The following is a 20,850-nucleotide window of genomic DNA, read 5'->3' on the forward strand; positions in this document are numbered from 1 at the left end:
AAAGAAATAAATTGGACTAGAATAGTGAATTGAATGAAACTACTTACTTACTAGTAAGCTCACCTCACACCTTACACACATCACATTACCATCTTCAAAGCTAAGTCAATTAAAACCATAAAGAAAGCAACTCCTATCTCACAACTCACTACCACCCATCTAAGCTTCACTTAATATATATGTATAAACTCATACATATTAATCATAAAAATAAAATAAAATGCACATAATGTAATAAACCCTTTCTTTTACTCAATCATAATACTATAAAAACCTTGACTTGTGTAGTGAATTTAAACTTTGACGCCAATTTTCTCTCCTTTTTTTTTTAATTCATCAGACCATTTTCTTTTATTATATATTACGTTGCTGAATGTTTGAGTGCACATTAGTTAAGGTTAATACTAATAGTAGCAAGATTGAACCAAAGAACAAAAGGCAGAAAATTCACCAAATTTATATATCGTTAGAACTTAATCAAAATAAAAGAATCTAATTTAAAAGACTAATCCAATAAATCATCACATTAAGTATTTTTATGAACAGTTTTATGTGTTGAAAGTGTAACTCCTAACACATTAGTCAAACCATATAAAGGAATCCAATAAGCTACTGAATTATAAGAATCTTTGTTATCGTTGATAGAGTCATTATTATTATATCAACTGCGTGATCTCAACGGATAATTGTTGCATTACTATTATCTTTAGTCTTTAGTCACGTGTAATAATCAATGGGCATCTAGAAAAGAAAAAAGTGTAAAAGAGAAAGAAAATGTAAATAAAGATGATAAAATGAAGATAGATATAAAGATGACAATGAAGGTTAAAAAGAAAAAACAAAAAAAAGATGTTGATAAAAATACAAAAACAAAAAGTAAAAGTAAATTTCTATTCGTAATCATAGGATGATACCAAACTATGTCACTTATTTTAGGATTGAGGACTACATTTTTTTTTAATAAACCGAGGAAGTATATTATCGTTGGGATTTATCAAGTGTGAGTTAAGTCTTACCTAGACAATAGTTAATTTTAATATTGAAAATGTATGCTCTAGGCTCTTGAAAATGTGGATCTCACATATTTGTTTTGAGTTATAATCATATTGGTACAAAGTTTTACCGCAACAAAAATTAAGTGGAGTGATACTTTTCTTTCATGTCATGCCAGTTAAGGTAGTCGATGCCAATGACATTGAGAACATAACCTATTCGTAAAGAAAGTGTTGTGGCAAGTGTGAGAGTTAAGTCTCACATTGCTTAGAAAAGTGGAGGTTGAACACTTTATAAGTGAGATGACTCATAGACCTAACACCTAACACCTTAAGGTTTTGGGGTAAAGTGTGGTGTCAAACTCATTTGTGAAGTTGTTCTTAAGTCCAATGTGGATGATCCCCCTAGTTGCCCCCTCGTGATGTACCCAACAATGGTATCAGAGCCGATTGTTTGACAAAGGGTTTGACCGGCTCCTTGTATCGAAAGTCTTCCTGACAAAGGTGGTCAAGGGGCGGGTCCCGTTGAGCAGTGAGGCTAACGGCGGTACAAGTGTAGGATGAAGAATGCTTCCGATTGTTGTGGCAAGTGTGAGAGGTAAGTCTCATATTGCTTAGAAAAGTGGAGATTGAACATTTTATAAGTGAGAGGACTCATAGACCTAACACCTCATGATGTACCCAACAGAAAGAATCAACTTAGAGCTTAGAGATGAATGCACCAAATCAAGGTAAAGGTCAGACTGCTAATTCTAAGTAGCCTCCGATTCTTGCAACTCTCACATTAATTTACTAGTACGGTCAAATCTCTTTCATTTGAGAAGCTTGCACTTAGGAATATTGGGCGAGGACCTTTGAGCACCCAGAGTGTTGCCTTCACTTTTGGCGTTCCTTCGTAGATATGTGGATTTCACCCATACACACGAAATTCCACTCCCCTTTGCTTCTCTCGCACTTGCTTGCGCAAAGGCAGTTGAACTAATTTATTGTTGGTGGATCACACACATACTTAACTTCAATTAAATAAATAATTAAACAAAAAAAAAAGAAGAAGAAACCGACATTTTGAATGAATGAAACAAAGTGTTATATGATAATAACAGTTTTTTCTATAACAAACAATAAGAAGATACGTTATTGTCCACTTATTATTCACCACCCATAAAAATACAAAACCGTGACATAATATAAACACTAATAATAATATACATACACTACCTAAAAAAAGCAATTTTCACCAACTTATTTATTTAAGTTATTAATTTCCATTTCAATATATATTTTCACACGAGTCATGCAAGTGCTTTTTTAAGGAACTATGTGTCACTTGTTTCTTCTAAATGCTTTTGTTGGAAACAGAGACAAAAACAGAGCATCAACTTAGAAAACACAACATAACATAAAATCTCTTTGTTTTCTTCCGAGTTTCTAAACTCAGCGTTCCAACTCGTTCTTCTCTTCTTACACGCTACGTTACACTGTTTTGCTTCAAGCTAACGAGTTGAACCACCGAGTTTAACGGTTTTTTTTTCCTACATTGAATTGTTGATAACTAGAACGGTTCTTTCTTTCTTGTGTCTCATTTAGTGTTGTAGTTGTTTGGGACCAATAAGAACAATTTATAGCTTATTTGAAAAGTGATTTTGGATCAGTAAATTGTGTGATGTAGAGTGAGTGAAGATGTTTCGTTCTGCAAAATGGAAAAGTGAGAAGAACAGAATTAAAGCTGTTTTTAAGCTTCACTTCAATGCCACTCAGGTAGATTCCATAATTTGCATCCATTTTCTTTATTTTCATATTTCTCTCTTTTTTCTTTTTTTTGTTCTTTTTAGTTTTAATTGAAAAAATTAAGTTATATTGAGAGATTAATAATTTAGGGGCTTGCAAGTTTTTGGTTTTAAAAGTTAAATTTAAAAACAAAATGTTCTAATAAAATGAGGCTGAATTGTTTTTTATTTTTTAAGATTCGGTATCTGGTGTTAGGATCAGACCACTTAATCCGAGGACACCAATCCCACCGTCCACCAGCACGGCCCAATTGAAGTCAGAGATTTTTTAATTGATGTTTTTTATGTATATGTTCTGTTTGGATTATGAGGATTTGATAATATTTTTATTGATAAAATTTGATTAAATTAAAAATATGTCTTTTTGGTGCAAGTTTTTTGGATTATAATTAAAATATGAAGTGGAAAAAAGTAATATTTTGTTCATATTTCAATTTTTTTGGAAATGAAGGTGGATTTTGAAATGGAGTGTGAATTATGATGATGATGAACTTTTTATTGTCAATGGTATTAGGTTGGAAATAATTAATAAATTAACATGATGAGATGAAATAATTAGGTTGTGTTTGGTGATGAAATTTTAGGTGTTACAATCTGGGGTGGATGCATTGGTGTTGTCAATAGTTCCTGGTGACATTGGAAGACCAACTAAGAGATTAGAGAAAGCTACGGTTCGAGATGGAAATTGTCGGTGGGAAAATCCGGTATACGAAACAATAAAGTATTTTCAAGATCCCAAGACTGGGAAAATCGGCGACAAAATATATAATTTTTTGCTTTCAACGGTATATATATGAAGTTTCTCTCTTCATATGGAAATGTTGATTTGTTTAATTTTGTTATTGTTATGTAATTTAAGCGTTTCTATGTAGGGGTTATCGAAAGCTAGCGCCGTCGGGGAGGTTTCTATTAATTTTGCTGATTATGTAGATTCCACAAAGCCCTCTTCCGTCTCTCTTCCCGTCAGAAATTCTCATTGCGATGCTGTTTTACATGTTAGTATTTGGTTTTTCTCTTTTTTTGTTCAGATGTAATGTTGCTTAAGATTTTGGTGAAACCTAATCAAGATTTTGAGTAAAGCATAAGTCAATGCAATGTTGATGTCATTGGATTTGATCTGTTGCTTAATAAACAGGTATCTATCCAAAGGCTGCAAGATAACGGTGATCAAATTCAAAGGTACTACAAAAGGAATTTGCATTGTTATTTTTCTATTTCAGGTTATACAAGATTAGATTTTCGATGATTTAGAGTTTTTGACGATGATGTTTTTGGTGTTCAATAATATTTGCAGAGAGGAAGATGAATGTGAAGATCCAAAACTAAAAATTGATGATAGGAGCTTAAGGAACAAGTTAAACAATGGCGATACAGATGAAAACACTAAAAGTTATTTTTCTGAAGTAAGGATTTCACACATTTTCAGGCTAAAAATACTTTCGATATTTTGTTTCTCGCACATTTTGATTTTTCGGAAAGTTGAAGAAAGATCCATTTTGTGTTAGTATATAAGACACTATCATGCTTTTACAATTAAAATTTTGGTCCGTATGTATTCAACTGTCATGTCCTCTATTAGCGCATAATCTATCCGTTTCTTTTGTTTTTGGGCACTGAAAGTTAGAATGTTATGTGTGAAAATGATTAAATTTCATGTTTTTGTATAACAGGATGTTTCTAACAAACCAATCATCAATAGGACGTCTAGTGTGTCTGACACTACATTGTCAAGCTCCGATGACAGTTCTGGAGTCGATACTCCCTGCAAAATTGGATTGAGAAAAACAAACATCGACCGCACCACGAACCAGTTTGTTCCGGTTATGCACCGTGCTGCAGAACCTCCAAACACTGATGTCAATACCTCAACACCAATGCATGATTTACATGAGAGATCACAATGGGGTTGGTCATCTAGCTCAGAGCTTGGGTTAAGTACGGGCGATTCAACAAATGGCTCTCATAATTCCCTTTCAAAGGAAACGTCACAAGAGGCATCTCATTCGGAGATTGAGAGACTCAAAGCTGAACATGCTGCTTTGGCGAGGCATGTAGATGTGTCGGACATGGAACTACAGACCCTAAGGAAGCAAATTGTAAAGGAAAGCAAAAGAGGGCAGGATCTCTCGAAGGAAATCATTATCTTGAAAGATGAAAGGGATGCACTAAAGACAGAATGCGATAATATCAGGTCTTTCCATAAACGCATGGATGATGCCAAAGCGAGGAACAGGTCACAGTTGGAAAATGGAGATCATCATGCTTTTGTTGAAGAAATAAGACAAGAATTGAGCTATGAGAAAGACACGAATGCAAATCTCCGACTACAGTTAAAGAAGATGCAAGAATCAAATGCTGAACTGGTCCTTGCGGTGCAGGACTTGGAAGAAATGTTGGAGCAGAAAAATAGCGATATGCGTAAGTGTAATAATTCCAATAAACACGAACATGATAAAAATTCCCGAGAGTTAGAGATGAAACTCTCAAAATGTGAAACAGATGATGATGAAGATCAGAAAGCATTGGACGAGCTTGTCAAGGAGAAGAGTGGCGCCAAGGAGACGGACTTGCTTGAGAAAAAAATAATAGACCTCTATGGTGAAATTGAAATGTATAGGAGAGACAAAGAGGAGTTAGAGATGCAGATAGAACAGATTGCACTCGACTATGAGATATTGAAACAAGAAAACCACAGCATTGCGAATAAGTTAGAGCAAAGCCAATTGCAGGAACAGTTAAACATGCAATGTGAATGTTCAAATCCTCCGGCTGCTATGAATGATATTGAAACTCACATTGAAAATCTGGAAAATGAACTCAAGGAACAGTCGGAAGATTTCTCAAATTCTCTAGCTACCATTAAGGTACTGGAAACTCATATCAGAAGATTAGAGGAAGAAACGGAGAAACAAGCACAAGGATTTGAAGCTGATATAGAAGCGGTGGCACGTGAAAAAGTTGAGCAAGAGCAAAGAGCTATCCAAGCCGAGGAAACTCTACGAAAAACTAGACAAAAGAATGCTAATACCGCTGAGAGGCTTCAAGAGGAATTCCAAAGACTCTCGATGCAAATGACTTCAACATTTGATGAAAATGAGAAGGCTACCATGAAAGCATTGACAGAAGCAAGTGAACTACGTTTACAGAAAAATCTAGTGGAAGGAATGCTGCATAAAGTCCAAGAAGAACTTCAGTTAACTAAAGCCGATTATGAGGTAAAACTGAACGAACTTTCAAATCAAATAGATACAATGACAGTTCAGATACAGCAGATGGTGGCGGAAATCGAAGACAAGTCTAAGCAGCTTGAAAATCAGAAGAAGTTTGGAGAACAAGTTAATACTGATTTCTCTGAGGAGATTGAGATACTAAAATCTGAGAATGAAAAGCTTATGGTGGAGATTTCACGCTTAAATGAACAAGTAGAAGGAAAAGAAATCTTACAAGCTGACTTGGAACTAATGAGAAAATCAATTGAGGAATATGAAACACTGTTACATCAAGGAACTGTGGAAAGAAATGAACTTGCGAGTACAATTGCATCATTGAAGAAGGAAGCGGAGCATACACTTAACGAGATAAATAAGATGAGAAATCAGAAGGATGAAAAAGAAGCAGAAGCGAGACTCTTGAAGTCGGAGTTGGAAGCGGTTAGAGCTCAATGCAGTGATTTGAAACAGTCACTTTTTGAGGATGAGGCTGAGAAAGAAAAACTAAGAAAGCAAATTTCTCAGCTAAAGAGCGAAATAAAGAAGAAGGGCGATGCATTAACTAGCATCGAGAAGAGGTTCAGGGATACTAGCGGCCGCAACCAACTTTCTGATGGTACTAAAACCAGTCCAATCAACAAAAAAACTGCTTCCAGTCCTCAGAATTCAAAAGAAATGGCAAGTATGAGAGAGAAAATAAAAATGCTTGAGGTAATTATTCTAGCATCAATGATATGAAAAGATAGATTGTTTGAGAAAAATTCTTGATCTCTGAATGCTGTTTTCTCTAGTAATATTCTATATGTTCATCATTTTCCTCATTTTATGGCAGGGTCTGGTAAAGTCAAAGGAAACTGCCTTGGAAACTTCTACAACTTCATCTATGAAGAAGGAAAAGGAGCTCCAGAGCAGAATTATGGAGCTGGAGAACAAGGTAGAGGAAGTCAATCGGAATTTTACTTTACACGAGGTAAGCTCATACTGATATAGGTCGACACTAGAGCTATTTGCAAAAGCATTTTTGTTCCATGAAGCTTGCATTACAAACTTTTGTTGTCTGCATTACATATCTTCAATAAATTGATATTGATATGCCCTTCAAATTGGATGTTCAGGATAGAAGTGTAACAGATTCAAACGAGATATCAGAAGAATTGAGGAATAGGTTGGAACAAGCCGACAACAATCTTAGTGACGTATTGATTGAATTGTCGTCGTTGAAGGAAAGAAACAAATCAATGGAAAGCGAACTCAAAGAAATGCAAGAGAGATACTCAGAAATGAGTCTCAAATTCGCCGAGGTAGAAGGTGAAAGACAAATACTTGTTATGACTGTAAGAAACCTCAAGAGTTTCCACAAAGGATGAGAGTTTCCTGTTGATATCTTGGAGCCTGCAATGTATAGATGTAACAGTGGAACACAATTTATAATGAATAAATTAAAGTTTATAATGGTAAAATATGTGTATTCTTCCTTCTTGATATTTACAATGTTAATTTTGTAGTTTTTATTTTTATGCAAAAGTGATTGTTTAGAGGATATGTAGCAATTCAGAGTTCAAAAAAATTAAACATTTGTGTTCAGATTTTTTCAAGAGATATATAAAAGTTCTTAATAATAATTAAAGAAAATGACACTAATAATAATTTTTAGACTGCATTCATTCCAAACCTACGAAACACCGATAATAATTTAAGGAAATGAATTAATTGAATATAATCATATGTATCAGTGTCATATCAACACCAAACATGCCTTCGATCATAAGTGTTTATGTTACATAGTTTCCTATACACAATATGATTTCCACCATATCAACCAAGGATATGTGGCCTATACAATTATATTTTTCATAACATAGAATATAGAATATTCTCATTTAGAATCAAACTGCAAAATGGAACTATTAGATTAGATTCACTGAAAACTGGCAGATGGATGATACAACTAGCAGATCAAGATACATATGCAGATGACAATTTCACCGTACATATGAGTGAAGGGTCTATGTCTTACACATAGAACAGACAGAAGACACGGGTTAGAAGTATGTGTGTCATGTGACACCCTAAAGAGAAAAAACAAAGTTCGTTTTGTTTTTAGCCAGAGATTTCTATGGACTTAAACATCATGACAGATTGCAGATAACTTGATCATTCAATAATATTTAATTTGTTGGGTGGGGGTGGGGGGGGGGGGGGTCCTCATTTTAATTTTAATAGTAACACAATTGTGTCGTAGTCGTACAAATAATAATAAAAGTAAAAAAAAAAAACTATTAATTAAAATTCATTATAAAAGTAAAAGTTCAAATGCATTCAGAAGTCCTTTAAATTTCACATTTGTAATGGTTAAATACTTTAAATTTTTTAGATAACAAACAAGTTTTTTAAGTTTCTATACTTTAAATTTGTTGCACCATTTCACTAGCTATCATATAGGTATGGATAATAAATATAATAATAATTGGTTATAATTATAGTGGTTTGAATAATAAAGAATACATGTGGCCAATTGTAGTGCAAGTATATATATATATATATAACCAACTAATTTAAATTTTTGAAATAAACTTAGATCAGTTGATAAGAAACATTGTCCCGAACATCCACTTATCCACCTTAAAGATAGAATTTTTAGCGATTAGTCTACGTGAAAAAAAAAATTAAAAATTTGTTGAGTAACTTAACGTTTAAAATATAAAACACATCAACTTAAAACTAAATTTAAAAGTGTTAAATGTGAAATTAAGTCTACTAATATCCTTTGAATGTATCTGATACCGAAAAAACTTAATTAATCTAATCAATAATCATGATTGCTGCCAACCTACGACATTACTACATATTATTCAAATGGATTGTGAGTGCCCTTCTCCTCACTGAAACAACAACTAGCTACCACTTCCACACTCCAACCAAACAACCTTGTTGCATGCTCAAATTCATTCATGCATAAATTAAATTCTCTAAGATCCAAGAAACATCCCCTTCATGGCCCTAGCCTTACTACTCTTCTCTTCCTCCTCATCATCCTCACTGCTGCTTTCATCTCTTCCCTATGGGTGGTTAGTCAACACTCACTATCAACCATAATACTATAATTTTGTTTTTCTTTTACTATTTTGTCTACATTCTTGTTAATTTCTACTTAATTATGTAACACTCATATACACCGAACACGACACTGACATATCTCCACATCCTTGATAAAGAAAATGGATTCATTGAAGATAATCACATACGTTAATGTTGCCTTCATGTGGTTGTGTTGGTGTCAGACACCAGGCACACCATTCATCAGAAATATTGGTACTACCGAAATTAATTGCACTAATTTTAATCATCAATATTGACATAATCACATATGCTAATGTTGCCTTCGTGTGGTTGTGTTGGCGCTCATAGACTATTGTGTGCTGAGGTTGGCTCAGCTACACCCTCATCGATTCTATTGTAGTTTTGGTATTTATGTGAAGTTTTTAATATTGATGCAATCTTTTACTTTCATTTTGTTTACAATTATATATATATAAATCCGTAAAAACAAAAAGTAAAATTGTGACACTAAATTCATAGCACTCAACATCTCGGAAACATTACACTTTTAATGTGACCGGATTCTCTCCGGTACACTGTTCACAAGAGAATGTCCGGTGTGTATCATAGCCATTCAATTATTTTTTGGCAAATGTTAAATAGTGTCCTAGGGGCACTTGTTAAGAATTTAAATTTAGAAAAAAAAATTTTGATATGATCCATAGTCAACACAATAAAAATCTAAATTTTGATATTTTCAATGCACAATTTTTCTTTAGTTAGCAAGACCTTTATTTTTTAATTAAGTTGACCACATAAGGTACTGCACAATCAATAGCCAATAGCCGTGATTTATATACAATTAATCTGCTCTCGAACTACTATAGTACCTGTGTCAAAAAAAAAAAAAAACTACTATAGTACTACCACCGTTGCAACGTACTCTCTTCGGATATAAATATAAGCAAAAACTATTTTTTAAGTTCATTGAAAATGTAATGTATTTTATAAATAATATAGACTGAATACATTAATTTTTTCGATGAATCTAAAAAGTATTTTTTATTTTTTTATATAATTGTGTTCGGAGGGAGTATTTGACACCGAAAAAGCAGGTTCCACGATGTAGTTGTTTTTGTCCCTAAACTAATCTAAATCATCACTCACTGTTGCTAAATGGCAAATACCATATAATTGCTGTCGACCTAAGATAATGACGGGCGTAAATTTTTGCATTATTATTCAAAATGAAATCAATGAATGTCAGTGCCCTTCTCCTCACTCAAACAACTCCACCAAAGTCCAAACAATCTCTTACTACTACTACTACTCTTTTCTCATCTCTCAAAACATTCCATCAAATTCAATATTCATTCATTCATTCATGCAGAAATTAATTTCTCTAGGATCCAACAAACATCCCCTTCATGGCCCTACTACTCTTCTCTTCCTCCTCTTCCTCCTCACTACTGCTTTCATCTCTTTCCTATGGGTTAGTCAACATTCATTCACTCACTATGTCAACCATAATATTATTTTGTTTTTCTTTCACTATTTTTTGTACATTCCTGTTAATTTCTGCTTAATTATGTAACACTGACACACACCAGACACGACACTGACATGTCCACATCCATATTAGAAAACTAAATTCATTGAACATAATCACATGTGTCAATATTGTCTCGGTAAGGTTGTATTGGTGTCAGACTGTCAGACATCAGACATCTTTCATCAAAAGTGTTGGTGCTACGAAGATTAATTGCACTAATTTTAATCATAAATTTATTTCACCATAATTGTTACTAATTGACAATGTAATTGATTAATTTGTTTTTGTTATGCAGTCTACACTTTCTACCACTAACATCAAACCAACAACAAACACTATTGCAAACCAAACCTTAGTACCACCAAATGTTTCTTCAAATTATGATAAAACCATTGAAACAATAAAACAGAGCAAAAAGTTTCAACCAACAGTACTGAATTGTAGCAGTGGGAACCAAACATGTTCAAGCAATTATCCAACAACAACGTTAGAAACAGAGAAAAACTCCGCGGTGTGTCCGGAGTATTTTCGATGGATTCACGAGGATTTAAAGCCGTGGAAGGAGAAAGGAATAAGCAGAGAAATGGTTGAAATGGCAAAGAAAACGGCACATTTTAGGTTGGTAGTGAAAAATGGAAAAGGGTATTTAGAGAAATATCAAGAATCAATACAAACGCGTGATGTTTTCACTGTTTGGGGCATTTTGCAATTACTGAGAAAATATCCTGGTAAGGTGCCAGATCTGGAAATCATGTTTGATTGTAATGATAAGCCTGTGGTGCCAATGGGCTTATATGACGGGCCCAATGTTATAGGCCCGCCACCTGTGTTTGGTTATTGCGTCGATCGGTGGTCGCAGGATATTGTTTTTCCTGATTGGTCTTTCTGGGGTTGGTATGTTTCTGAAAATCCTAACATATTCTACTAGTGTGCACATACTTTTCATTTTAATGATTTTTATCAAGCATGCTTTGTTTGTGGAATGATTAATTATTACTAGTGGTTATGATGTCATGTGTGACGGGGTCTTGGGGAGTCATTTTTTAGTTTTTGTTTGACTAGGAATAGTCAATCTGGCCGTTCATATGATATGAATATGGAATAGATACTCTGTGGTGACATTTTTCTACGGTGAGATTTCAGTCAATGATTATGTTGATTGTATATGGTCAAAGTCAATTGAACGAGATTTGAGTGGTGTAGATTCACATCGGACTCTCTCCGGTGAAATTCTCATGGGAGAAAGTCACTAAGTTTGGTCCAGCCGTGAGGGGTTTGAGTAATATGCATGAGGTCTTAGATTCGATGTTTATTTGTCTGCAAGTTATTTCTAAGGTAATATAAAGTCAAATGGTTTTCATAAGCTATCCTAGAAAATTTATGAAAATAGTTGAGAACAATTTATCGACATGTCATAAATTGCTTCCCTAAGCTCTACCAAATAGTGTCACAAATGCTTATAAGTTATGTCAGTAGATAAGTTTTAATAAGTCGCCTAAAATATGCCAACATTCATGTAGTTGAGACCATTTAGTGGAATAAGACTTGGTTATGGTTGTACATTTAGAGGTTTCAGATTGAAGCTGCTGCAGTATTGTAAAATTTGTTATGTGTTCATTCAAACTGATTAATCTGACATAGAATTGTTAATTCAGGGCTGAGATTAATATAAGGCCTTGGGAAAATCTGCTGAAGGATATAAAAAAGGGGAATGAAAAGATTAAATGGAATGACAGAGAACCTTATGCTTATTGGAAAGGAAATCCTTTTACGGCCCTAACACGACTAGATCTCCTCAAGTGTAATGCTTCAACCACACACGATTGGAATGTCCGTTTATTTTCGCAGGTATGTACATATCTACAGCCTCTCTTATAAAGTTACGATAGTGCATGACGATATAATATTTTCATCCAATATTCGTCATATATATGTGTGTAGGATTGGATTAAAGAGTCTGAACAAGGATTCAATCACTCAAACTTGGCAGACCAATGTACATATAGGTAGTTCGATTTCAACAGCTAGCATGCTACATAATTTGTTTTTCTTCTTTTATCCTAAAAGTTCATCATGTAATTTAAATTAATATATGTATTTGATTTTCATTGATATCAGATACAAAATTTATATTGAAGGATATGGGTGGTCTGTGAGTGAGAAATACATTCTAGCCTGTGATTCTCCTACACTACTCGTGAAGCCTCGTTACTACGATTTCTTCACAAGAAGCTTACAGCCATTGCAACATTATTGGCCTATAAAGGAAAATGACAAATGCAAATCCATCAAACATGCAGTTGATTGGGGCAATAATCATCAGCAAAAAGTAAGTTTCCCTCCATCTTCGATATTCCTCGATTCCTTATCACTCCATTTCTCTTAATTAAAAGCACATGGATATGCTCCTTCACAATAGTAAAGGTTTAAATTGTGGTTGCCATATTATATATATCACGGATAATCCTAGTCAAATATATTTTCAATGACATTTTGTGGAATCAAACATAGTTTGTCCTAGTTTAGGAAGATGACTTTACCACTAAGTCACACTATTATTTATGGATACAATCAAATAATATATACAATACATAGCAAGGGCATTGGTGGATGGTTTGGACCGGCCCTTATGGCGTCTCATATATCATGGTTGTATATCTTTGTTTAAAACGTAAATAATAATGTGTGCCGACTTGACAGGTACAAGAAATTGGTAAAGCGGGGAGCAAGTTTATTCATGAAGAACTCAGCATGGATTACGTTTATGACTACATGTTCCATTTACTAAATGAATACGCGAAGCTTCTAAAGTTTGAGTCAAGAGTGCCCGAAGGAGCTGTGGAGTTGTGCCCAGAGACCATGGCTTGCAGTAGATCACGTTGGTCGGAGAAAGAATTTATGAGTGAATCCATGGTTAGGGAGCCTTCTACAAAAGCTCCGTGCTCCTTGCCTCCTCCATTCGAGCCCTCGTCACTCAGGATTTTCTACGCAACGAAACAAAATTTAATCAACCGAGTTGAGAGGTGGGAAAATGAATATTGGAAAAATAACCAATGAGCAAATACATACACACATTTGAATTGATTAATTAATCAAATCTTAATAATTTGCAATGCTATATAGTAAGCTATATATAGTAACAAAAAGTTTCATTCTTTGAGATTGTATTGGACAAGAATTGATTAATTGCCAAATATTTAAGTGCCGACTTAGGACTTATCCTTTTGTAAATGAACATTCTTTTATGTTTTAGGAATAAATTTGAATTTTTCTCTTCCTATTACCCCATTTGTTTCTATTTTTGTGCTTGTTTAAATATTTCGGAACGCATTTTCTGAAGTTCTTTTGTCATGGAAAAAAACTTAGGAATGTGTTTTCTAAATTTGAATCAGAAAAACTTCGGAAAACACGTATCAAAATATTTAACAAGGGCAAAAATAGAAAAATAAGAGTAGAAAAGAACACGGATGGTGGGAAAGAGACAAATTCAATAAACTCCGAAATATTTAACAAGGGCAAAAATAGAAAAACAAGAGTGAAAAAAAAAAAACACAGATGGTGAGAGAGAGAAAAATTTAATAAACCTATTCTGTAAAAAGAAAAATAAGCCCAATGAATGATATTCAAGCAAAATATTTTCAAGTTTTTGCTAGATAGACTATGAGTTTTTCTCTTCCTACCCCATGTTTTTTTTCTACCCCGGTTTTTCATTTTTGCCCTTAAAAAAATATTTTTAAATGCATTTTCCGAATTATTTTTGCTTTGAGAAAAAATTTCGGAATGTGTTTTCCAAATTTGAACTAGGAAAACGCGTTCCGAAGTTTTAATACAAGTACAAAAATGGGAAAATGAAGGTAGAAAAAAAATATTGAAATTAGGTAGAAAAGAAAGACGGAGGTAGGAAGAGAAAAATTCATAGACTATTGTGTTCTGAGGTTGGCCCAGCCCCTCACATTAACTGGACCTTATCCTATCAACTAAGAGTTTCTTGTGCAAAAAAATAGTGAAGATGAAGATGAGGAGAAAAAGATATGAGCAATTGACTGACATAATTGAGAAACTAATGAGACAGTTAATAGTAATATAGAAAGCATCACACTCCACTTAGTTTTTTTTTTGTAAAAAGCTATATATGGCTTTTAATTAACATCTATGAAACTGAATTTAACATGTTAGTTCATAAATCTATTCACTTCAGCAACATATCACTGGAAAGTAAATTCATCATAGCTGTGAATTTACTATGTTTAACAGTTGAGGTGATCATCTAATGTGTTACTTTTAAGTTTGCACATTTCTTATAATACTAGTTATAGTTGTGTTAATTTTAGTGATAAAAGAAGTTTCGTTTACTAAAATACTATTATAGTTACGTGAGTTCAAATAAATAAGAGTATATTAGTGGGAGTATTATTTCTCAATTTGAGTATATTGTGCTATTGATTTCATCGATTTTTAACTCCGAAGGTAACATATTCTTAGAAGACGGACTACAATTAAAAACCGACGGTTTTGAATTGAAATTTTAAATTGGCTCAAACTCAATACCACATCCATGAGACTATTATATAGTGACTTCAGTATCTGTTTGTAAGTACACCATTATTATCGGTTGTCACTTCCACCTCAGATTTTAACTAAAATCTTTTATTCACGAGGTATATATAAGCCACACGCGATGGCTGACAAATCCTTTACCCCTAGCCTTAACTAGGGGATAGTACTATTTAATACGCACAAAAATCTCACATTGTTTGGAGATAAACCTAAAAGTACGTTTGAACGAGGTAATTAGAATTTTTAGAGAAGGCTAACATGTGTCCTAAGGGCACATTTTAAGATACTTCATATAGTAATTTTATCTTAAAAGTTGTGCATTCAACTTTTACAAAGTCAAAATCTTATTTTTTTTCCTATATAAAGCTTCCATTTTACATGTTAGCATACCTTATAAAAAAATATGTTATATCTTGGAAGGGGTAGATAATTTTATCTGTTTTGGTAACACTACAACATTTTTGCTTTTCGACCACAGGTCAAAAGTGTAGCCTAAACCGTGAAAATTGTTGTCTAAAAGTATAGGGAACAGTTTTCACCTGTTTTATAAGCGAGCGTTACCTATTGTCTAAGGTTACAGTTTTTTCGCGTTTTGGGCACACTTTTTAAAACTGTCGCCTAAGTTATAAAGAACAGGGAACAGTTATTCGGAAAATGTTAGGCAACAGTTATTACTCGTTGCCAAATTCATTTACAGTCTATGATTGTTGCCTTAAAGATTAAGCAAAGGGAACAATTATCAAATGTCCCCATTACGTATTGGCAACATTTTTTGGTGTAGCTATAAGCAACAGTTTTTAAATTTACTTTTGTAATTAAGATAATAATTTTGAAAATATTTTAACCAAATTTAATATTCAAATTATATATTTGAAATAAAAGTGAGGCAAATATATGAACTCCTTCATTCAATTGTTTGTAGTATTACATAATTGCATAGCAGAGTACCTCCTTTCTATGGGTACTAAAAGTAGCAACATGTACTGGTTACTATATAACACCTAAAGTCATGGTTACTACTCAAAACCATAATACAACTAAAATTAAGACAATGTTTTCTCAAAACCATAATACAACTAAAATTGGACACTTTTGGTGTAAATAGTAAATTTTCTTTCATTGCCCCCACTATCTTGGTTGCATAATCATATGAAGAAGCAGCTGTAACATGCCTTCTGTTACTTTTCAATGATCTTTAGCAATTCCAACATTTCTTTGATCGTAATCCTTTTTAATCATATTGCTCCAATGTAAAACCTGCTACACCAAATTAATCAATAGTTGAACAAAATCTGAACTACAATCTCACTAATTATGCAAACAAGACACCCTATACCCACTAGAATGCATATTGCCATTACAAAATTAGAGTATCACTGTCATCTCTAATGTAAATGTACCAAATTACATCTAGCCATTTCATTGAAAATTCAATTTCATATTTGAACTATCTCTTAGGATTATGAGAATAAGTGATGGTTCCTTTTAACCTGCCCCACACAACTCTTAAATACAAACAACAATACCTAGATTTCCTCTAGAAGGTAGAGGGCTGCAAAACCAAACACAGTGGTGTCTACATAGCTATTTGAATAATGAAATTAAATAAAAGAAGAGCTAAAATCAAACAATTAGATAGGTTTAAATAATTTAAGGTCAGATACACAAGTTAGGAATAACTTAAAAAATGTAGACAATATGAAATTAGCAGTGAAAAATTGAATTGCAAATAACTCACAATCAGACAAGTGAAGTTTCCAATAAAAATTACTTTGTTAAGAGTAAATTGCTTCCTGCACCACAATTTTCAATTGCTTGGTAAGGATAGAATTTATCTACATATTACAACAAAATGCATTTAAATATAAGCACATAAATTTTTTCCACTTAAACATGTGTACATTTACCTACTTGGAGTTGAGAATTAATGAATGCTAACTTGATTTTGGCTGCTATGCCCCTTTCTTGCTAAAAGTAAATGCCAAGTTCTCCAATGTTAATTGACATTAATAAGCTTGCACAAAACTTCTATATCATTTTTGTTTCATTATTTAATCAAGGTGTTCATTTCCTAACAAGAAAACCAAATCAATTAACAAACTAGATTAAGAAATCCACCCATGAATCATGTATGTAATAGAAGAAATTATATCAACTGTGAAATGAAAATTTCAGTCCAATTTAGAGTATTCTTTGATTCTTCTTCCCTTGTAGGCAACTCACTCAAATAGCAAGTCTATGAATCACAAAAAATAGTTATACTATTACTAATTTAATTACACTCCAAATTATGCCTAAATAAGATATTAAAAAGGCCGTAAAGCCTTAATTTGTCAGGAAATGCCTAACAGTTAGTAATTGTGTTGCATTATTCACCTACACCAAAGTAGTTTGTTTTAAAGCATGTTTCAGTTTCTTCTCACTTAGTTGTCCTGCATTATTCACCTACACCAAATGTTAACATTTCATACAATTGATCATCAATTGGTTTCTTTTGGAAGGAAAAGAGCAACCAGATATAACAAGTAATTTGGCATTTCAATATCAATTTCATATTCAATATTATCCTCATTATTGTGAAGAATGCAACCACTACCTATATTGTACATATAAAAAACTTCACATCTCAGTTCCATTTATGAAAAGAAGTCCCCCCATCATTGGTTTATATTTCTTAGTGCATTACCAAAATGTATAGCATACACAACATCATTGCATCTTTTTTCATGAGTTTTTAGTCAAGATGAATTGGTTCATTCATACTCAGCATGAGTTTTCACTCAAGATGAATTGGCTCATTCATAAAACCACTATCCTCTACATACTAGTATTAACTAGTAATTAATATTTAGTAATTTAGTAATCACTATATTTCACAAAATCCGGCAAACACAAAACACGAATCTAGAAAGTATAAACAATTACAAAAAACCTATACATACCAAAAACCAACAAAGTGCCATTTAAATATGACCAAATATTGTTAGGTTTGAAGTTGAACATAATATGAAAAACATGCAAATTTAATAATCAGACAAATTAACATCAAATTTCTAACTGAGCCAAGAACAGAGAAATTTAGTTTGGGATGAAAGATGATGTTAGGGTTTTGGCACAATTTAGGGAAAAATCAATCTAAGTTGAAGTTGATAAAGAGACTCACGATATAAGAAGTTAATGTTGCTCAACACTGTGCAAAATACATCCACAATCTCATAACTAAACATCACAAAAAATTCATCCACAGCAACAATAACAAACAAACCCAGCTTGTTAAAAAAAAAACTCAGAAAAAACAATCTAGAAGAAAATAAGAACAAACCCAGAATCACATACCAGAAAAATCCTTCAACAAATCCAGATCTGCATTCAGATCACTCATCAAACCCTTATCCTAACCAACAACTCCGCTAACTAATCTCTGAAACTATGAAGCCACTGATATAGGGTCTCCGGATGGAAGCCATTAATTTTGGTCAGAAAAAAAATACGAGAAAGAGGAATAGATCAGAAACCCTAGAAAGATAGGGATTGGATGGTGTGACAGAATAAATTGGAAACCCTAAAAATCTAGGGATTGAGCAGTGAGAGAATTTATAAAGCTATGGATTGAGGTGGATTTTCGATTTAAGGAGAAGGAGGAGAAGGAGCCACGCAGTTGGGTTTAACTCTCAAACTTGTTTTGTGCGTGATGGGGGTCAGGGTGGATGGGATTAGTCTTTTAATTGAACTAGTGAGATAAAATTAATTAATTTTATATAGAGTAAAGTATTTTTTTAATGTTGAATATTTAAAGCAAATGTTGATAAATGTTGCCTTTTGTCATAAATAATGTAACGCCTTAAAACTGTCCCCACAAATATCTATAGGCACAGTTGTTAACTATTGCAAAAGAAATATCATAGTAACAGTCCCAAAATGTTCCCTTTTCAATTTCAGGGAACAATTATCTAGCGCTGCCTAAAAGGCACTGGCAACAGTCATAACATGTTAGCTAAGCCACTTTTAGGTAACAGTTTATACGAGTTGCATAAAAAAGTGTTGCTAAAGACAACAAATGTTGTAGTGTAATTTGTGATTACCAATAGACAATGTTTTATTTTTACACTTGCATGTACTTCACTGGATTTGAAGGTGGATCTTTCCGTGCAGTCTGGAGTCAAAATCATGTTGTTTTTCTGTTTTCCTTTAAACATACTCCAACTCTTGGATTGTCTTGCTTGGAAGCATAGTTAGAGAGGCCTTTCATGGCTTAATAAACAATATTTAATCATATTATATATCTATTTGTCTTTTGCTGGTTGCTACGTAGTCCCAACTTTGCCACTACACCATTTTAAAAACTCAAATTAGATTAAGCAAAATATCAATTATTATTTAGTCAATATTAGTATCTTTAACTATAATATAGTTTTGTTTTTTTTTTTGATACAAATAATATAGTTTAAGAACAACACAAATTATTTTACCAAAAATTATAAAATTTATTGATTTTCTTAGTGTGTGTAAATAACATAAATACAACAATAAATATCAAGATAAAAAATCCATTATTAATCCTAGCTCAAATAAATACACAAATTGTTAGGCTAGATATTCATAGTATTTTGGGTTCGAATTTAATGTCATTTGTGTTTGAGTTTCATGTGATATTCATGGTTTCATCTAACAGACAAAAAAAAAGTAATATAAAGAGTCGGTAAAACTTAGCTCAACTGACAATATATAAAAATTGTTAAGCTAGACGTACACCTTTCCCTATATTCAAACTTAGAGCTTGCAATTGTCTATATATGATTTTCAGTGATGTTTGTCACTCCGTCAACATAGAGTAATAAACATTAAGTTAAATTGTATAAAAAAAACATAAATTGTAATAAACATTCATTGAAATTGTCTCGTAAGTACAATTTAAATGATAAAATACCGAAAAACATTTAAGTTGTTGAAGTGTGATTCGTATCCACGTTTATTCTTCCTTCTTTTTAATTGACAAAACATTTAATTTACTTCTCTTTATTAGTGTGTATGAGTTTTGTTGTTAGACTCTTTGAGATAACTAAATAATAACTAAGACATTACGCTCATCAATCTCATATATAAACAATAATTCATATTTCATGTACATTGAATAATTGAAGTATTTGTTAAGGTTGTGGATTCGATCCATGACTTGGGATGTATCAGCATAGGGAGAGTTTGCCGTCCATTTAGATCCACAAGATTCGAGCAATTAATTTCTACAGTTGCACGCAAAAGATACTCAGTATACACCGTAAAAGAGTAATTTAAAATTTCTAAAATTAAAGAAAAAGCTTAAATTATTTACTGAAATACACCTACATCAGCAAACATAAACACGAAGACAGGGGAGTAATATTCAAATAAACACTAATCTAGCATATGATATTCATGATTAGGTATTAGTGACCTCTGAAAATTCAAAAAGCAACAATCTATCTAGAAAACTAAAAGGTGGATGGATGGAGGAGTGGGGTTTCTTTGTTTGTTAGTACTTCAACATGATTATTGTTTATTCATGCATGGAAAACAACTGTAAAATGTGCAATTTTTTTTTTTATTATAGCTTTTCCTGCTTTATTTAGTCAAAAAAAGAGCTTTTTATTTTATATTAATAATTAAAAATAATACTAGTAACTAATTATCAAATCAACCAATATAATTATGGTGAAAAAAGAAATGAAAATAAAATA

At 32.7% G+C, this 20,850-nt stretch overlaps 2 protein-coding genes and 2 long non-coding RNA genes across 8 annotated transcripts; 2 read left to right on the forward strand and 2 right to left on the reverse strand.

Moving 5' to 3' along the window:
- The first annotated feature begins 2,264 nt into the window (after positions 1–2,264).
- On the forward strand, positions 2,265–7,448 carry LOC123908178 (intracellular protein transport protein USO1-like). 2 transcript variants are annotated; one of them, XM_045958727.1, is made up of 9 exons: positions 2,294–2,750; positions 3,364–3,564; positions 3,652–3,774; positions 3,915–3,958; positions 4,074–4,182; positions 4,450–5,197; positions 5,279–6,699; positions 6,821–6,958; positions 7,104–7,448. In XM_045958727.1, the coding sequence occupies exons 1-9, from the start codon at positions 2,673–2,675 to the stop codon at positions 7,353–7,355; spliced, it is 3,114 nt and encodes a 1,037-aa protein (XP_045814683.1). In that variant the 5' UTR covers positions 2,294–2,672; the 3' UTR covers positions 7,356–7,448. The 2 variants fall into 2 exon arrangements, with proteins under 2 accessions (XP_045814682.1, XP_045814683.1); XM_045958726.1 differs by having other exon boundaries at positions 2,265–2,750; positions 4,450–6,699.
- Positions 7,449–8,875: 1,427 nt separating this feature from the next.
- LOC123909692 (O-glucosyltransferase rumi homolog) lies at positions 8,876–13,810 on the forward strand. 2 transcript variants are annotated; one of them, XM_045960569.1, is made up of 6 exons: positions 8,876–9,056; positions 10,875–11,473; positions 12,235–12,427; positions 12,521–12,585; positions 12,698–12,908; positions 13,280–13,810. In XM_045960569.1, the coding sequence occupies exons 1-6, from the start codon at positions 8,940–8,942 to the stop codon at positions 13,634–13,636; spliced, it is 1,542 nt and encodes a 513-aa protein (XP_045816525.1). In that variant the 5' UTR covers positions 8,876–8,939; the 3' UTR covers positions 13,637–13,810. The 2 variants fall into 2 exon arrangements, with proteins under 2 accessions (XP_045816525.1, XP_045816524.1); XM_045960568.1 differs by lacking the exon at positions 8,876–9,056 and adding an exon at positions 10,211–10,519.
- A 2,208-nt stretch (positions 13,811–16,018) lies between these two features.
- On the reverse strand, positions 16,019–18,879 carry LOC123909561. 2 transcript variants are annotated; one of them, XR_006809960.1, is made up of 4 exons: positions 18,473–18,879; positions 17,048–17,207; positions 16,875–16,929; positions 16,019–16,393 (listed from the first exon to the last, which is right to left on the reverse strand). It is a non-coding gene; the product is annotated as an uncharacterized LOC123909561 (long non-coding RNA). The 2 variants fall into 2 exon arrangements; XR_006809959.1 differs by having other exon boundaries at positions 17,044–17,207.
- A 324-nt stretch (positions 18,880–19,203) lies between these two features.
- On the reverse strand, positions 19,204–20,662 carry LOC123909562. Of its 2 annotated transcripts, none has more exons than XR_006809962.1 (2): positions 20,263–20,662; positions 19,204–19,462 (listed from the first exon to the last, which is right to left on the reverse strand). It is a non-coding gene; the product is annotated as an uncharacterized LOC123909562 (long non-coding RNA). The 2 variants fall into 2 exon arrangements; XR_006809961.1 differs by having other exon boundaries at positions 20,064–20,662.
- Positions 20,663–20,850: the final 188 nt, after the last annotated feature.

The sequence above is a fragment of the Trifolium pratense genome, linkage group LG2 (assembly GCF_020283565.1).
Source record: "Trifolium pratense cultivar HEN17-A07 linkage group LG2, ARS_RC_1.1, whole genome shotgun sequence".
Classification (NCBI taxonomy): domain Eukaryota; kingdom Viridiplantae; phylum Streptophyta; class Magnoliopsida; order Fabales; family Fabaceae; genus Trifolium; species Trifolium pratense.

What these genes read in the sequence shown, in the direction of transcription:
- LOC123909692 (XM_045960568.1), top strand. Translation starts at nt 10,241, where the DNA reads ATGACGGGCGTAAATTTTTGCATTATTATTCAAAATGAAATCAATGAA. An exon ending in GATTGGTCTTTCTGGGGTTG is followed by an intron (nt 11,474 to 12,234) that starts GTATGTTTCTGA and finishes TTGTTAATTCAG; the next exon opens with GGCTGAGATTAATATAAGGC. An exon ending in ATGTCCGTTTATTTTCGCAG is followed by an intron (nt 12,428 to 12,520) that starts GTATGTACATAT and finishes ATATGTGTGTAG; the next exon opens with GATTGGATTAAAGAGTCTGA.
- LOC123908178 (XM_045958726.1), top strand. Translation starts at nt 2,673, where the DNA reads ATGTTTCGTTCTGCAAAATGGAAAAGTGAGAAGAACAGAATTAAAGCT. An exon ending in ATAATTTTTTGCTTTCAACG is followed by an intron (nt 3,565 to 3,651) that starts GTATATATATGA and finishes GTTTCTATGTAG; the next exon opens with GGGTTATCGAAAGCTAGCGC. An exon ending in AACGGTGATCAAATTCAAAG is followed by an intron (nt 3,959 to 4,073) that starts GTACTACAAAAG and finishes TAATATTTGCAG; the next exon opens with AGAGGAAGATGAATGTGAAG.